Source organism: Seriola aureovittata, chromosome 21 (assembly GCF_021018895.1).
Source record: "Seriola aureovittata isolate HTS-2021-v1 ecotype China chromosome 21, ASM2101889v1, whole genome shotgun sequence".
NCBI lineage: Eukaryota > Metazoa > Chordata > Actinopteri > Carangiformes > Carangidae > Seriola > Seriola aureovittata.
Window position 1 is genome coordinate 4,547,758 of NC_079384.1, and position 17,008 is coordinate 4,564,765.

A 17,008-nucleotide genomic window follows, 5' to 3' on the forward strand; every position below is an offset into this window, starting at 1 on the left:
AATAAATATTTCTGATAAAAATCAATCCCCTCACATGAACAGTGGAATATTTGTAACGTTCAGCAGCAGCAGCGAAAAAGTTCTATGTTTAGGAATATGGTAATGGGTGGAGGAGAAAAGTGATTACGACAGCACATGTAAACATGTTATCTGATCTGCCCTAACATTACTGACAGTAACCCGATTCCACGTGCGCATGTAAATCTTGTCAGTGGTGATGTGAATACTTGTAACTGTAAAAAGCTGAATTGATGATTGAATAAACTGGGATTAAACAAGACACCGTCTTTCTCTTCTGGAGACCAGGACGCACTCCGCAGCTTAAATCAGGTTTGAAGGCCATATCGGTTAATTTGAGAAAAAAGGATGAAAAGGCAGGGCGGTTTTTATTAGGATACTAGGCCACAGCCAAAACTGGCCTCCGCAGTCATACGAAGTTAGAGAGAGGGAACACAGAGAGGCGGAGGAGACGGCAGAGATGGCTGCATTTACGGCTTTTAGATGAAGCAGAGGGAACAACAATCATTGCGTTTCTCATTCGTGCCTGTGACACCTCAAACCACTGAGCCAACCTGCTGCCAGACTGAGTCACAGTGAAAGTCACATAAAATGTAAAGTTAGAGGAACTGCATCCTGTTTTCACACTTCATTTTTCTAATTTTGCGCTCAGTATTGGCCTACATCTAACTTCTTCCCCCCCCCCAATTCTAATGTCTAATTTTTTATCTTTTAGCCCATAACATGTCACATGTCACACAACGACAATGTTATGTAATAGAGAAAAATCAAGCAAATATTGATATGTCACCTGATAAATAACTAAACAAATAACCAATGACGCAGATGACAAATATAACTGATGAAGTTTTTGACAGAATATTAGCATTTGTTATTTGTGTAGTGAGACTTTTCACACATTTTTCTAATCTTGCTCTGCAGTTTCTGCGCTTAACGAGCAGTACATCACGGCAGAGAGGTCACATACATTACCGTCACCTACTACAACAAACGAAAAAGTAAAGTAAGCGGGGGGAAAAGGAGACACTAGGGTTAGATTTAAGGTTAAAGTGGCGTTAGATAGGGAGAAGGAAAAGATCGCAGAGGTGGAGAACAATTTCTTAGTGGCCAACTGGGCTAATCCTGCTGCGCTCATGTGTCATTAGATCTGATTAAACATGTCTGAGTTTGTCATTGTCCCCAAAGACCCCCAGGCCTGGCACAGCTAAGCCTACACACACACACCCCCGCCCATAGCAACACGCATGAAGAAAGAATGCCACAAACCCACACCGGGTGTGGAAGTGGGCACACGAAGACGGAAACATATATGATTACACTGACACATGCCCGGCTACCGAACCCCGCTTACACCAGTCCCACAGATTCTCTTGGCATCGGCGCTGGAAATATTTCTTTTTTGGAGAGCTCGTTAATATTCTCCTGCATGAGCTCATCATTTGCACAGTAGCGCAGTTTGATTGCATCTGTTTGAACAGAGGGATGGAATGCCGCGCCTGACCACGGCAAATGTTTCACACATCGGTCCAGAATGGAAAGAGGCTGGAGGGCAGGAACAATACAAGGTTAAGGGCCACTGCTGCTCTGCTCTGGGAAGGCAGATGACAACAAGAAGGGTTGGGGTGAATACTGATTGATCTTTAAGTTCAAGGAAAACAAGTCAAATTCCCAAAGCTCTCATGGTTTGATGCATTTCACAGCACTCAGGCTTTCTGTAGACGTGATACATGCTCCTCTGACGAATTCAGCAAAGATTAGCAGGTAGCACAAAGCAGAGCCGGAACATTAACTTAATTGACAGCTGTAGTGTCATGTATAAACAGCATTGACAGTGCTACATGTCAGTGGATTTCACAGTAATGTTTTTTTTACACATTACACTTCCTTTTCTCTAAACTTGCTCTATCTTCCATCACTATAACCTCGCAGGAATGTCTCGCTTCATGTGTAGTGAGTCATCTGTGCCTATGTTGGTTATTTTGACTCATTTTACTGTCACACTGAATGTAAATCATTCAACACTATTTAAGCCCCTTTTGCACTGGACAAAAACCCTGCTAACATCTGGCTTTTGTGGTCAATGTGATAGGCTACATATCAACATTCACTCCAGAGTTCAGTGACTGCAGTTGTCACGAGTGTTTCTTGGCTCCAGCTCGGATCGGCAGTGATGTAACACGCCGATTTTCTCCCCTTTTCCATGCTGTGATGTCTTTCAGAGAACAGACGCGGTAAACAGACCTTTCACCTGCCCGGCACGTTGCTGTTAAACCAGAAAAACTGTGGCTACACCTTCCACCGACAGCGTGCTGCACTCTGCGCTGCAAGACTGAGCGCACTTTAAAAATACACACAAAACCACCGACCGAAGCTCCGACACACACCAACCTTGGGACGAGACGCGACGGCTCCATTTTTTATCAGTTTGCACATCAGCTAGAAACACATTCTTTGAATCTGTGAAGATATTCCCTCCCCTGCGTCTGCACCTGTGTCCGTAACTGCATGTGATGCTGTTGCTCCCTGCAGTTGTGTGTCTGTGTCTTCTCAATCTGAACAGAACATATTTGTCTTATAGCAGGTTTAAAAACTTGCTTTTACACCCTCATTTTGGCGTAAAAAAATGGTGTAACAACAAAAAAGTAACTGCTGGCTTCTTCGGAACAAGATGTTTTTGTACGTTTTTGTATGTTTTTGTAATTGGCACATCAGATTCCCCAAATGTGCACTGTCACATCATCATACATGATAAAGCCAACAATACTGTGCACTACTACACGAGTTGTGCCGTTAATTAAAACTTTACGGCCACCAGTAGTGCTATGGAGAAATGTTTTCATGAGTGGGTCCCTGTTTTGTTTGTTATGTGGCACACACGACACATGATAACAGTCCTCCAATGGTTTCACTCTGTTCCACTGATCTACAGGTGGCAGTAACGCCACAAGAAATGCAGCATACGTGTACCAACAAAAACCAGGGAAGAAGACGGCTGCCAGCACGTAAACATGGATGTAAATCATCCAGGTTTCAAATTTTTTTTATGATGAGGGAAATCCGTTTAACACATTTGTTAGCACTGAAGAATGCATGCAATGATCAATTTTTGTGTTGACAAAAAAACTCCAGAGAGCCCCTTTAATCTTGAAACTCAAACGCAATGTGACCCTAACATCACATGCTGTTAATGACTCCTGTACTCATTCACACTTCCTGAATTTAACACTGAGGTCAAGTCTTGTCTATTGAAGAGGCTTATCAGAAAGAACATATAACCACTTTGACTTCCTTCTGCTTTATCTTTAGCAAAACCATTAACTATTTATATGAAGCCATAAAGCGCCGATATGAACCTGCAGAGGCACGAACAAAACACAAATCATATCAGATATCTTGTGTTTTTACTGACAATGTGCGGCTCCAGATCGCCCACCTTCTTTTAAGCTGTGATAGACATGTCTGTCATGTTCCATCTTCAGTCCTGCCTTCTCCATGTCGTCTCCCATTGGAGGAGAGCCCATGGGGGAGGTTTCGAAGGACAGGCAATGGTTGGTGTCCAGCATTATCATTCAGAATGAAAAACTCAGTTATATGGTAAACATTGAACTTTTCAGTCAAAAGCTGTCCTGCTCCAAAGTCCCAAATGTTGGCAGTTTTGGCTGAAGAGGAGAGGGAAGAAGAGTCCTTAATGTGTCAAAACTGCACCAGCTGTCCCTTCAATTAGCTGTCCCGTCTTTCCAGGGGAAGGACGTGAATCAAACGCTTCAGAAGACTCCCATACAAGTAAAAGAAAACCTTCTTTCAAACCAAAGCAAGTAGGAAAAACACTGCTACTGCCTCTCCTCTCCCAGTGCCTCTCTCCTCTGTATGAGAGTAATCGATTGGTCTGTCTCAGCTTCTCTCTCTCTTTCTCTTCTTCTTCCTGCTCTCTCCTTCCCTTGCAGTGGCAGCTTGAGAGTCACGACAGCGCTGCTCTGCGAAAGGTTTCCCAGAGAGATGGGGGGGGGAGAAATCCACAGGACGAGTCGTGGATGAAAAGAACAAGGGAGCCGAGGGGAGGAAACTGAAAAGAGGCCAGTGGAGGAGGAAGAGAGGACAGCAGTGAGCTCAGCAGAGAGAGCGCCCAGAGAGACTGCTGTGATTGCTGCTCCTCCTGAATCTCTCACACTCTCTCACACACACACACACACACACACACACACACACACACACACGCAGGGTGTGTTGCTGATAAAGTTCTCCTGCTCAGCTGTTGCCATTCATTCACTGTTACAGGCTGAGGGGGTCTGCCACATGCGAACCTCCTCCCCTTCGAACACATACACACAAACAACACCATCGATGACACAATTTGTTCTTCTCACTCTGAATACACGGACTTGCTCTCAAAAACGGTGACTCAGTCAATCTATGAACACTTTTTATTGGACAAGGGGAAACGGCAGTAACCGTTTTCAGGGGTGACCTCATCCACCACAATCGACCCTTGTCAAAGATGCTTGAGTAAATCTGATACCGGGATGAATCACACATCTTTGCGAGTGATTGATTGTTACCCAATCGCCACTGCAATTCCTAAATGCGTTTTTTGGAACAGTCTGTCCTTGAGAAAAGGCAGCTTACTCATACAAGGACTCTGAAAATATGTTTTGAGAACAGATGAGACTCTTATTAGGCTGGGGCAGCCTGAGAACGGAATCAAACCAGACGTATTTTAATCCCTAAAACTCTCAATTCTTTCGCAGTCCAGTACCGTCATCAAACTGTCTCTGACTCCTGCAGAATGCTGATGGTAAACGCCATCCCCCATCTCTCCACTGTTTTAAATAGCAAGGCCAGCTGGCCATAAGGGGGCTATATTCAGCTTGGTATCACCTGTGCACTTGCAGGGTACGGTTACTTTGAGCCACACACATCATGGCCTGCAAACACACACACACACAAACTTTAAGTCCCATTTCCTGGACTAAATCAATGTTTTATGAGTCATGACACGAAGGGAGATACATGGCTTTCATACCTTTCTTTTTCACTATACATACAGCACAGAGAGAAGTCGACTTATTAATAAAACAACAGCCTGAGTACAAATATATAAATATCATATATGAAAGTCAGCACGCTATGAGACATCACGGCTGACCACAACAGTGCTCCTGTATCACACACACGACTACGGCGCACCTGAAAACACAGACGACACCTTGAACAAACGGTGGCTGGTATCTACAATAACTGTCTGTCATGAGTGTGTGATTAAAGTCCACCTGCTGATATGATTCACAGTCTGGGCAGGAAACGCAGAGATGACAACACACACTGGGATTAGGATGTTGCTGTGTTGGTTGAGCCAATCTCAGACACACAGACACACAGACACACACAGACACACAGACACACACAGACACACACAGACACACACACACACACACACACACACAACACACACACACACACCCTTGCTTTGCTATATTCTTGGGGACCCATCACTGACACACTGCATTCCTTAGCCCCTCATCCTAACGTGTAACCCTGCCCAAAGCAAGTCTTAATCTTCAAACAGCAATTGAAACTATTTGTATTTTGGTCCCCACAAATGTAGTGGGCTTTTTTTGAACCCCATGAATTCAGTAAAACAAGCTCACACCAACCCACACACACACACACCACAAACTCCTATGGTAATATAAACCCCATGTGAGGACGGCATTTTACAGCTTAGCAGTAAAGTATAAATTCTGTGTTATTTGATAAATGTCATCGTTACCTTGACTGAGGAGATAAAGATGCAGTTTGCATGGGAGCTTTTATGGTTTTAGGGCTTATTGGCTGTATAGTGTGTGGGAAGTACAGTTGATGTTTCTGATGTTTCCAATGACTCGTCTACACTTGAATTAGTAGCTGGGAACTACCTAAAGAACCAGAAGACTTTGTGTGTTGGAACTATTTTGTGCAACTTAGCCATGCTAGCGGTGCTTTGAGCTATATGCTAATGCTAACACGATCACAATTATAATGCTAACATTCTGATGTATAATGTTCACCATGTTCACTATCTTAATTAAGTGTGTTTTCATGCTAAGCTTCGCTAATTAGCACTAAACACAAAGTAAACTCGAGGCTGATGTGAATGTCATTTGTTTTGCAAGTATTTGGTTATAAAACAAAGCACATTGCAAATTTGAATTTTGACATGATGGTGACTTAAGGTGAAATGTCAGGGGTTTACTAAGGTTATTACAACTCATTTTGAAGGGAACATGAACGTCTGAAACAAATAACATGGCAATCCATCTAATACTAGTCAAGATATTTCAGTCTGGACCAAAGCGGTGGGCCGACATTACCATCACTGGAGCCATGCCGTTAGCTTGACTAAAAACAGCATGAAAACATGAGCTATTAAGCATGACATGCTTCATTCCCAGGAGGAAGCTCATGTTTACAACGTATACCAGTAATACTACTATAGGAGGCTTTCGCATGCTGTTTATTTATAGTATTACAGTCACAACCATTCGATTGGGTGGTCATCTTAACCTTTAGCAAGAGAAATTAGCTGTCATAGTTCTGGCTTTGGGAACATTCCAGTGAAGCTATTTGGCCTTGGACATCCTTATCTGTGTCTTTCTTTATCCTTCCCCCGAAAAATAGTTCTGGGAATGAAAAATAAAAACCGAAAACACTTCTTTTTATGCAAGCAGGCAGGATACAATTACTGTATAAAGGTCTTGCTGAAACAGTGACTCAAAGACTTCCTGTGGATGTGTAAATGAATGGAAAAACTCCCCCCAAAGCTTCCAGTGGGTCATTATAACCGGGACCACCGGGGGTATAAACAGCCAAGATTGTTTGCCAGTTGTTTTGGAGAAAAAGACCAATCCGGTTTAAAAAGGCAAGAGGCAAATACAAATGCAACACAAAATATCATTAAAGTGTCATTCTACAAATGATGCTTTTAGCACAAGTTCAAGCGAGAAAGACAACTGTCAACCAGCCTTTTATCTCATCATCACACTGAGGCTCCAGCTCTCCACTAAGAACCAATGATTTCACCAGATTCTGTGCGTGGGCTTTCCTATCATCTAATGATCACTTTAGCTGAAGGATATTTAAACCACCTTACCTATATTATCTCTCTCTGCTGTCATTGCAGTCTATGCCACTCGCAACTCCGCCCCTCCACCACCCCCCGCGCCACCAGTGTCAAGGCCCAGTCTAAGGCTCCCTCAGGGGATCTTAGATTGGCTGCTATTCATAGGGCTCTGTCCCTATATATCTCCTTAAACCAACGGGGTCAATGCAAAAGTCTTTATTAAAAAATTCTGCATTCACGTTAATGTGTGTCCTTCTTGATTGAACTGGTAAGCGAGGGTTAGTTTAAGCTGAAGAGTTAAGAACGTGTCAGAACTGAAAAGTACCGTCTCTGCCAGCTCTAGATGAAAAGCTGAAGACGAGACAGCGTTGTAACATGCAAGTAAATGCCACTGAGTGTGGAGAGTCAATGAGCTGACACCGACAAGGTTTAGTTGTGCACTGTTCAGTATATTATCCCTGTTGGTTTATTACTACTTGCTACTGCTTGCAATCCAAACACCGGGTCGACATCAAACAGCTGCAAAAATACAACATGACCTCCCAGTGGAGCTTTGATATCCTCAAAAAAGGACTGAAGTTGTTGGGATACAGCCTAAATGTTTTTCCAACCTGGTCGTGGAACATTATGAACCTCTTGGCACAGAGCACACATGTCCTTCAGTCACGACCTGCCCAAAACAATTACCCCACCGCATTCCATTAACCTCCCCACAACAATTAGCAGCTTCCGCAAACCTCCCCAGTCATCGCTAACAAACAAGACCAGGCAAGTCTGGTCAAGGTGAACCACATACGAGGATCCGGTGAGGAAAATTCTCAGAAATTAAAGCGCTTGACCGGGAATTTTCCGTCGATAATTGGCAGTAGAACAGGCCTCATGAACACTATCACAAGCTGAAAGGTGTCTGTGATTATCTCTAACCACTCCATGCAACAAAAAAGCTTGGTCATTATGTCACTATCAATTTCTGTTGATCTATTTCAAAGATTTCTATTAATTTCTCCTCTTACTGTTTATGTGTGGCTGCAGCAGAATGCTGTTGGTATGGTAACAATTTATGTCTTTTATGATATGGCCAATGAATTTATGTGTAATGGTCAGAATCTGATCTGAGGCTGTCTAATTGCTCGCTTAAGAGTGGTTTACCATTGATGAGTCACATATTTACACACTCGACAGTCAATAACATTGGCGGAGTAATGGGACACATAAATGAGAAACCAGCATCTCTCCCACAGCAGGCAAGTGGTTTATTCTGAGGTCTAATTCTTGCCAAGTATCCAAAGTTGGCTTTGAATCTTGGCATGTTTACTTATTACATTTTTATCTATATTTCCTAAACTAAATGAGAAAACTCAACTTACTTAACTTTATACTATATTTTATGTAGGCAAAGTTCTGCATTTAACACTGATGCATCAAGCAGTTTGGTAAATGTTGATTAATTAAAAAAGGATTCAAAATGTTCATAGTGCAAAAACTAAGGTATTGGAAAAGGTATTGTTTTGTTTTTATCTGTAGTAACATATTGGCACTACATGCAGGGGAGACTCTCCAGCTGTAGTTCCCAGGATGTCCTGGGTTTTGAACTGGTGACCCTCCAGTCACAAGCAAGTTTAACAACAAGGCGGCTGGATAAAGAACGCACCAAACAGATGAACCAAACAATACCTGCCCTGCTGAGAAAACCAACCAGACTAAGCTTCAATCTACCACAGGTCACACCAGCCATTAACATTCCAGCAGGGAAAACAGAAGGTGTTTTTTCCTTTACTTCCTGGTTTTTCCCCCCACCCACTCTGCTGTGGAATTTACCAGCACTGTTTGCATTTGGCTGCGAGTCAACACTGACATCAAGCCCGGGATTTCTTATTGTTGATCCTTTGACATTTCTGAACTGACAAGAGACACAGCGTTAATGATATCTGAACCAAGGTGCTCACAATGGGGAGACTGGTAGCTGTCAATCATAACAAAAAAAAGGAGGGGGGGGGGTCGTCTGGCACAAATAATCTAAATGCTGCTATAGCAAGCCTGCACTTAATCACTTACTGTATTTGTACTCTTCCAGCACAAACACTCAGTCTGTTTGTACTGGAAGATGTAAACTCACTGCCAGAAGCTTGTGAGCCAGCTCTTCATGTGTTTGCAAATAAAGCAATTGTACAACTTCTTCTGGGATATCGGATGAATAATCCCTCACTGACCAATGCACTCCAGCTTCACTCCCAAGGGAAACTGTATTTTATTCTCTTCTCAGCTTTATAGAGCACTTTCCTAAACCCACACCACAAAGTCCTTAACACAAGGCAGCAAAATAAAACATGCAGGTCGTATAAGGCCACACTACAGACAAGCAATGAGAAAAACAATTATAGTGTCTTAGTGCAAATAGACCAAAGGAAATATCACCAGGAAGAGGGTGATCAGTAAAAATCAATAAAGCCAAAAACTAAAAAGTTGCCAATAAAAGCAAAAGCAGTCAAAAATTTTTTAAAGCATGTAAAATGATGTCTGTGTCTTTAAAAGATAAAATAGATCCAATTTTGGATATATTTCTCAAGAAGTAAAGGCAAGACTGCACAAGTTTTGTTGAGTGCTGCTCAAGATTTAAGCTCAAACCAAACACCAAAACTCTCTCCAACAGGTTTGATGAGTTCCAGCAGGACGCCAGGACAGAACAGAAAATAGGTGCAGGTTAGAGATTAAGGTAATCACTAAAGGAAACTATACTTTATTGTAACTTTGATTGTATTGTATTTTACATTAGGTGTGATAACATTATAATCACAAAAATAACTGCTGAGATCTCTGGAAGGAGCAGAATCAAAAATATGGAGCAGAAGCTACATATATTTTTTTTTTAATAATATACCACTTTATTTGGGAATAAAACCCAAAGTCAGTGCTGCTAATAATCAGTCATTGAAGGTCTGTTATTACAAATATCTGCTGCTTCATCACTTTTTTTCAAAGTCTTGTAAAAATGTGATGTTTCCCAAAACAATAAATATCCAATGTCACGTTGATGAAAGCTAATAGCGAACAGTTTAAGAGAAAACTATGACTTTAAGAAGCACAGAAGACTATAGGAATATAAAGCCATGTGAATGCAAGTGAGTTTTGTTATGAGCAAAGTGCCCTTTAAAAGTCAGAGATACATGGTGAAAGGTTCTTTGTTGACCAACCTGCAGCAGCACACATCACTGTGTCATATCTTGTCAATAAAAAGTAAAGCAACTGAGGTCTAATTGTACACTGATGAAGGACAGAGAAGCACCTATAAGAGCGCATGTGTTGAGTGAAAAATAGAGCCATAGGCCAGCTGGCAGCTGTTAGCATCTGGTAACATGAAGCCTCACTGTAAGACAGAGGAGGAGGGGAGGTGAGGTTGTACTCAGCAAATAAGATTTTCAGAGAGTAAGAGAGGCTGAGAGAGAGAGAGAGAGAGAGAGAGAGAGAGAGAGAGAGGGGGGAAAGACAGAGTACAGAGTACCAGAGCTGGAGTGGGGGTGTTCCCTGCTCAGTGATGACGGCTTTGTAACATACTGTTACATAACTTGAACATCTGAAAATCATTTTTATTGTAACGAACCGCCTAACCTCCTGCCCCACTTATAGAGGAAACACGGCCGTCTTTTCTCCTTTTACGAGTGGTTTCCATTTCAGTCCTGCAACAACAGACTAGAAGCAATGAAAGACAGCGGGAGCCGAAGAGAAATAAAAAGGAAGAGGTTGCCGGACAGAGAGGGTTTACTTGACCTGGATATGAGAAAGTCTTTTCGACGCTGCATGTGTGTGTTCTTGCAGTGTTTTCCTTCAGGTTGATCTTTGGGGTTTTATTGGATTCTTCTTCCTGCCTTCCTCTCCGCTCCCCTTTCTGTTACTGTCTATAACATCTAATAAAAGCCCGGCTGCTAATTTGCTTCAGCGACTAAAATGACAGGGTTTTTATTAGACGCAGACTTTTAATGGGGACACAGGTTTCTATTCTATCTGAGTATTTAAGTGAGATGCTGACACTGAATGAAATATAGAAAGAAAAACTGTTTAAAAATTTTTTTTCTGTTTATACATCAGGTACTTCCTCTCTCTGCTTCCAAGAAAGTCTCATGGTTTGTCATGTGTGGCGTTTGTAAATCAGTTTTTTTTTCCTGATAGAAAATAATTACTTGATCACTGATGCTGTCTTACTGACAGACTGTCTTAGTGAAGACACTGAAGATACAAAAATTGAAAAGTTTGGCTTGCTTTCACCAAGCTACCACATTGCAAGTCAATTCTCACACACTTTCAAGGTCTTTCTGGTCTGCAGGTCTTCTGTCCTGATGAAAGTCTGCACACCAAAACATTGTAAATAAACTTTTCTTACTGCTGCAAGTGTACAAGATAGTGTGGAGTTCTTTGCTCAAGGTCTTTCCGGGTGAAACTCAGTGACTTAGAATTGGCATGTTGAGGGGATAAGACCCAGCACTATCTAAATTAGAGGCAAAGTCATTTTCTCCTGCACATGGCTCAGCGTCTGAGTCACTCTAGCAAAAACAACAGGAGTCCCGTCAGCTCACAGTGACCTCTGCTACATTCGTCAGCTAACGTCCAGTGTGCCACACTTGTTGTTAGGGATCTGAGTCACAGGCTAATAGCTGTTCTATTATTCAGAAACACCAGAGCAAGTTGAGTTGGAGACAAGACGTAAACTAACTGACTCAAGGACACACGTCTTCTGTCTGTGTGGCTGTGTGTTGGAGGAGAAGACTGCTTGTACCTGTGTCACCAAGAGCTTTCAGCTGTGTGTGTGTGTGTGTGTGTGTGTGTGTGTGTGTGTGTGTGTGGGTGTGTATCTGTGAGTACATTCGGAGTACTCGTGTTCGCAGTGGATAACATCAGGTTGATTTTAACAGCAGAGTAGTAGAGCATTTATACTACAAAATCATTCTTTACTAAGAAAACAGGCTGCAGCACTGAGGCTTGTGCGACCGTACAATGCAATTCAAGATTCCTGCTGCGATTTTCAAACAGTGCACCAATCTCATTAACACCAGGCACACTTTGACTGCAGCATGTCGCCTGCGCGTGATGCTGCATAAATTTTCAGTTTTTGTATTATAAATATGCACATGTCAGGGAGCGCTGCAGCTGTGCCCAAAACTACCTAAACATGCAGTATGACATCTACGAACGGAAGTGTCCGAGAGTTAGTGTGCGTATTTAGTGTGCAAGCGGTAGGTAACAGATGTCTGCATTCGAATCAGCTCCATTCTGTATGTTTTAAGACGGCCTCACGCCCTCAAGTGCATGTTATAAGATCCAGTAGGTGTGTGTGCGTCTTTAAAGATCGCTGAGCTACATGAGTGGGCTTGTACCACAGGGTGTGCATTCACCATGTTCCTGTTGCTAAGGGCAGACCTACGAAGCTGATAAAGCTCTTTTCTTTAGCTTCAGGCTACAGATCTGAGTGAGGCTGCTTGGCTATGGTCTCACACTCCTCATTATCTAAAAGGAATTTACTGGATCACAAATCAAGATGTGAGTGCGTTAGAGCTTGTTGAAATACTGTGCTGTCAGGACACACTGTGAAAATGGAAAGCTACCAAAGCCTGTAAGTGCATGTCCAGGTCCTGACAGTGACATGAGTTGTGAAGTGTGTGTGTGTGTGTGTGGGTGTGGGTGTGTGTGAGTGTGTGTGTGTGTCTCCATGTCTTGGTGAGTCACGCATAGTCTGTGGGTGTGTGCGTGGTGTGCTGGACACATTTAAGATTTAAGCCTCCCCCCAAAACTACCTCACTTGCATAAATATGTTTCTGCCTGTATGCTTATTAGATCAAAAGCTGTTTACATTCACCAAAAACTACGTCATCTGCCCTTCAGTTGTTTAGATTCAGTCCGTTTTGTAATGTTACTGGAAGGCTGAGATTTGTGCTGCAGCTTGATGTGCACAGACAAGCTTTCTTGGTGCTCCAACCATATTTTATTTTACGTTGATTTATTCTTTCTACTGGGAAGTTTCTTTATGTTTTTGAGCTTCTTAGGAACATGGAGATTATCTAATGCCGTGACAGTGTCACTGGCAGACAGATGAGGAGATGCATGCAGCTGGATTGTGTCTGCTGCAGCTGTGTGTTTAGATAAGATCGAAACATAACCCCTCCTTCCTTCCTTCCTTCCTTCCTTCCTTCGTCTTGTTCTACAGTATTTTTTTACAGTCTTATTCTCTAATTCTGCACTTTTCTCTTCTCTCATTTTACGTTTTTGCATTCTCCTCCCTTAACTCCCTTAGCTTATTCTTCCTCTCTCTCTCTCTCTCTCCCTCAATCTATCAGTCTCTCCATCTCATTCTTCCCTCTGCTTTCCCCTCCCACTCTCAGCCAGACTGAGTGCTGTAGGGACTCTGCTGCTGGCAGCCTCCCAATCTGTTACATAAGAGTACCATCAGCCTCCCTGAATCACTGCTGGGCTAGGCCAGCCTCTGCCAGGCTACATATCTAGCTACCGTATTTTAAATACTGCTCAACAGCATAAGAGTCTGGCTGTGTGGGTTCAGATTACATTAGCATTTTAAATGACTGAAAGCGAGCTTATCATTTCTGGCTCTTGTCAGCCAGAACCCATCGCTAACGATACAACATCGCAGTGTAAGCTATTGTCATTATGCAAGGGTGGGGACGAAGAGGGATGTGATCTTTATCTGTTTTTGTTTACAAAGTCCGGGTGATGAAATCAGCCACAACCTCCCTGATGAGATTTCAGCCTGAGTCAGCAACCTTTTCTTGACCACTGTATAAAAATTATATATAATTAAATTATTCAATTTTTTTTTCTTTTTAGTCCAAGTGAAACATGAACACCTCCAATCAAGCTGTAGTTCCTAGGTGGTAACTAACTTTTCTCAGTCCCAGCAGTCAACACAGTTTCTTTATTGTGACAACAAACAAATCACTGTAGTGAAGTCAGACTCCGGAGGCTTCCTGTCTCTGGACTCGACAACCACACTGCAGGTTTTCAATTCAAAACAAACACTACAGCAACCGACTGATCTGGTTGTAGATGCATGAATCAGTGAAAACAGCTGTAGTATGTGGCTGAAACAAAAACATGCAGACGCCACCATTAAATATCACTGTTGATTCTTCCTGAAGACAGTGCTGGCAAGAGCGTCTTGTTGCATTTACCATCTAAAATCTACTGTCTAGTCTCCTCAGTCGGAGACATAGTCTGTGTCATGATCTGGAACAAGCTGTTCTGACCGAAACGAGTAGGTCATTTCCACTTAAATCTGGAGCAGAGACTGTGATGCCTCTAACCCCCCCACCCCCCACCCCCCAACCTCCAGTCTCCCTCAGTGAGCCCTGGCTGTGTTCTCTGTTCCTCCCCCCTCAGCCAAACCTCTCCAGTCTAGATCTTGGCCTGAAGTCAGTCCTGTGGCAGTGGTGGCGTCTTGTCTTTTCTCAGTGGGGGGAGGGGGTGGGGGGTGGTGGGGGGGCCCCTGTCATTGCCTAAGAAGAGCTCACCTCATCAACCACACCTTTTGACCTGCTCCACCTATTCATCTGGTCAGGACGGCTCCTGTTCCCACTCCGCCTGTTCCCTTTCTCCTCGAGACCCTTTAAGTTCAACTCTTAAAAACTACATTTACACACTGCTGTACTCGCTGCATGCTTTATGCGCCTCTGACACAGACTTATGAAAGAAATGCTTTTACAGCATCACACTCGACATCATTATCCAATTTGGTAACATCTGGAGGGCTGCGGTTTATTTCTTCTTTTAATTGAAGTTTTCCTTTGTAGCTGCAATTATCTTCAGTGCGGTCTCAACGAGCTTCCAGTAAAACTGTGATCAAGCTTATCACTGTTTCCAACCCTAAATATCAGCAGGTTTGGTTGATAGTAAAAGGTATGTGTCACAGGAAAAGAATATTTAAAGTTTGTGAGTTTTTTGCAGCTGTGTAGCAGAGCAGCTATTCTCATACAAACAAATACACCAGCTCTTAAGACTGCTGTGTCAATACACCGAACATTTACTGACACATGCAAGAACTCACACCACACCTGCAGTCGGTTAAGTTCAGCTTAAGTTAGACTTCACAGTTAACTTTCAGTCACTGTCATTATTCTTCAAAGACATAAAAGCAGAAAAACAGCGCACTGAAATGGATATTACCTGACTGGATAGTCATATCCCTCTGCACCATGCTGAAGGGGAAGCTTCACCCTCCCGGCAAGTTTAGCGACTCACACTCCCGACACATGCAAAGTTAACAGTGTGGAAAAAAAAACACAACAGCGGTAGAAGGCTGAAGAGAAGTCCAGCAAGAGAAAAGCCACATAAAAACACGTTTTCCTCTCACCGGCAGCTGGTACTCCACAGGTAGCAGCGCACCTCACATTCCCTTTCTCTGGATTGTCTGTCTACGAGTGTGTGCACACCCCGTCAGAGAGGGCGTGTGTAGGTCTGTGTGCCTGTCCCTTATTGCGCCTTGGATAACAACAAGGTCCACCCATGGGTTTCCAGACTCTCTGTGGTAACACCTTTTTTTCCCTCCTGCTCATGTGAACTTTTTTTTTGAGCTCCTCTGAAAAATAAATAATGAAAAAAAAAAACTTTTGGTCTCTCTCTCCCTCTCTCTCTCTCTGTCTCTGTCTCTGTCTCTCAACCAGTTTGGAAGTAAAAACTGAAAAATAGAAAACCAAGCCTCACCTCCTTAAACACAAGTAACACACACCCCCTTTCTTGCTTTCCATTTTCCCTCGCTTTCCTTCTGTTCCGTCTCTGAGAAGTTATGCAATACTGCCATTTCAGACATGACCTCCTCCTCCTCTTCTCTTCCCCTTCCTCCTCCTTCTTCTCCTGCCTTGGCAACCCACACTCCCACACTCAAACTAGCTTCTCCACCTCGAAGTTTTGAATGATCTGAATCACATCATTAAAACAACCGTGATCGCCTTTTGTTTGCTGTGGGACAATTCAGTGGCATGTTTGTGACTGGGAGGACAGGAAATGCAAACTGCTTCTTAAGGCCATTCTCTGGTGTCAGTTATTCTTGAATAAAAGCTGACTCTCTCTCTCTCACACCCACACACTTGCACACCAGTACACAATGACCTAAGCATTTGTCTCTCATCCTCATCCTGAAAAACATGTCACCTCTATATATACACTATATATATATATACACACACACACACACGTGTTTAACAATAAATCTGCAGCACTCGTCTGTTACTGAGGAAGGAAACGTGTGCAGTAAAGAGATTGCATAACGTGTTGTCAGAGATAAAACTTTGATAAGCTTTACTATGTGGGCATTCCGCACTGTTTTATCGCCACAGATGTTCTGTATGCATATAGAAATTCACATGCCATGCATCTCCCCAGTGCTCTGAAAGCATCTTCGTGCTACATTAGCTGCAGGAGTACCTGCAGCAACACGTCTGTTTCTGGCTAGAAGAATGAAGTGTATAGGGAATAGGCCAATAAGAGCAGGGGTTGTTTAAATTTGGGAGTGGTGGCCTGAGGCTGTGTGAGAGAGTGTGTGTCTTTGTGTGTTTCTGTGAGGTAAACACAGTCCTGTGACTACTCGTCACTGGCCCGTTCTTAAACATTTCTTAAATGATGTAAACATTACCTGAAATATTGGTCATGTATATAAATACAGTTTCCTCTGCTTTTATTAATTCTATTGCAGTCTATGGTTACAGCTGTACAGTGCTTCAAGTTCTGTTTCTGCTGTAGATTTTTATTGTATATATATTTATTATGCATTATATATGCACTGTTCAAACCCCCCCCCCCCCCCCAAAAGATGGTAAATCATTCACTGGTCTAACCTTGCTTAACCTTCCTCTCCTGACAAATCAACAGCAGGTCCACCAACCCTGTCTCCATAAAACC

At 42.8% G+C, this 17,008-nt stretch overlaps 1 protein-coding gene across 4 annotated transcripts in view; it reads right to left on the reverse strand.

The window, feature by feature from the left end:
• mrtfab (myocardin related transcription factor Ab) overlaps positions 1-17,008 on the reverse strand; it is a 41,599-nt gene that overhangs the window by 16,763 nt on the left and 7,828 nt on the right. The window contains exon 1 of one of the 4 annotated variants that reach the window (XM_056365659.1): positions 3,452-4,174. The exons of 2 other annotated variants lie outside the window; for them this stretch is intronic. In XM_056365659.1, the coding sequence (XP_056221634.1) occupies positions 3,452-3,587 (136 nt within the window). In that variant the 5' untranslated portion in view covers positions 3,588-4,174. Of the gene's footprint in view, positions 1-3,451; positions 4,175-17,008 lie in introns of those variants that run through there. One more of the 4 variants, XM_056365662.1, reaches the window with a different exon arrangement.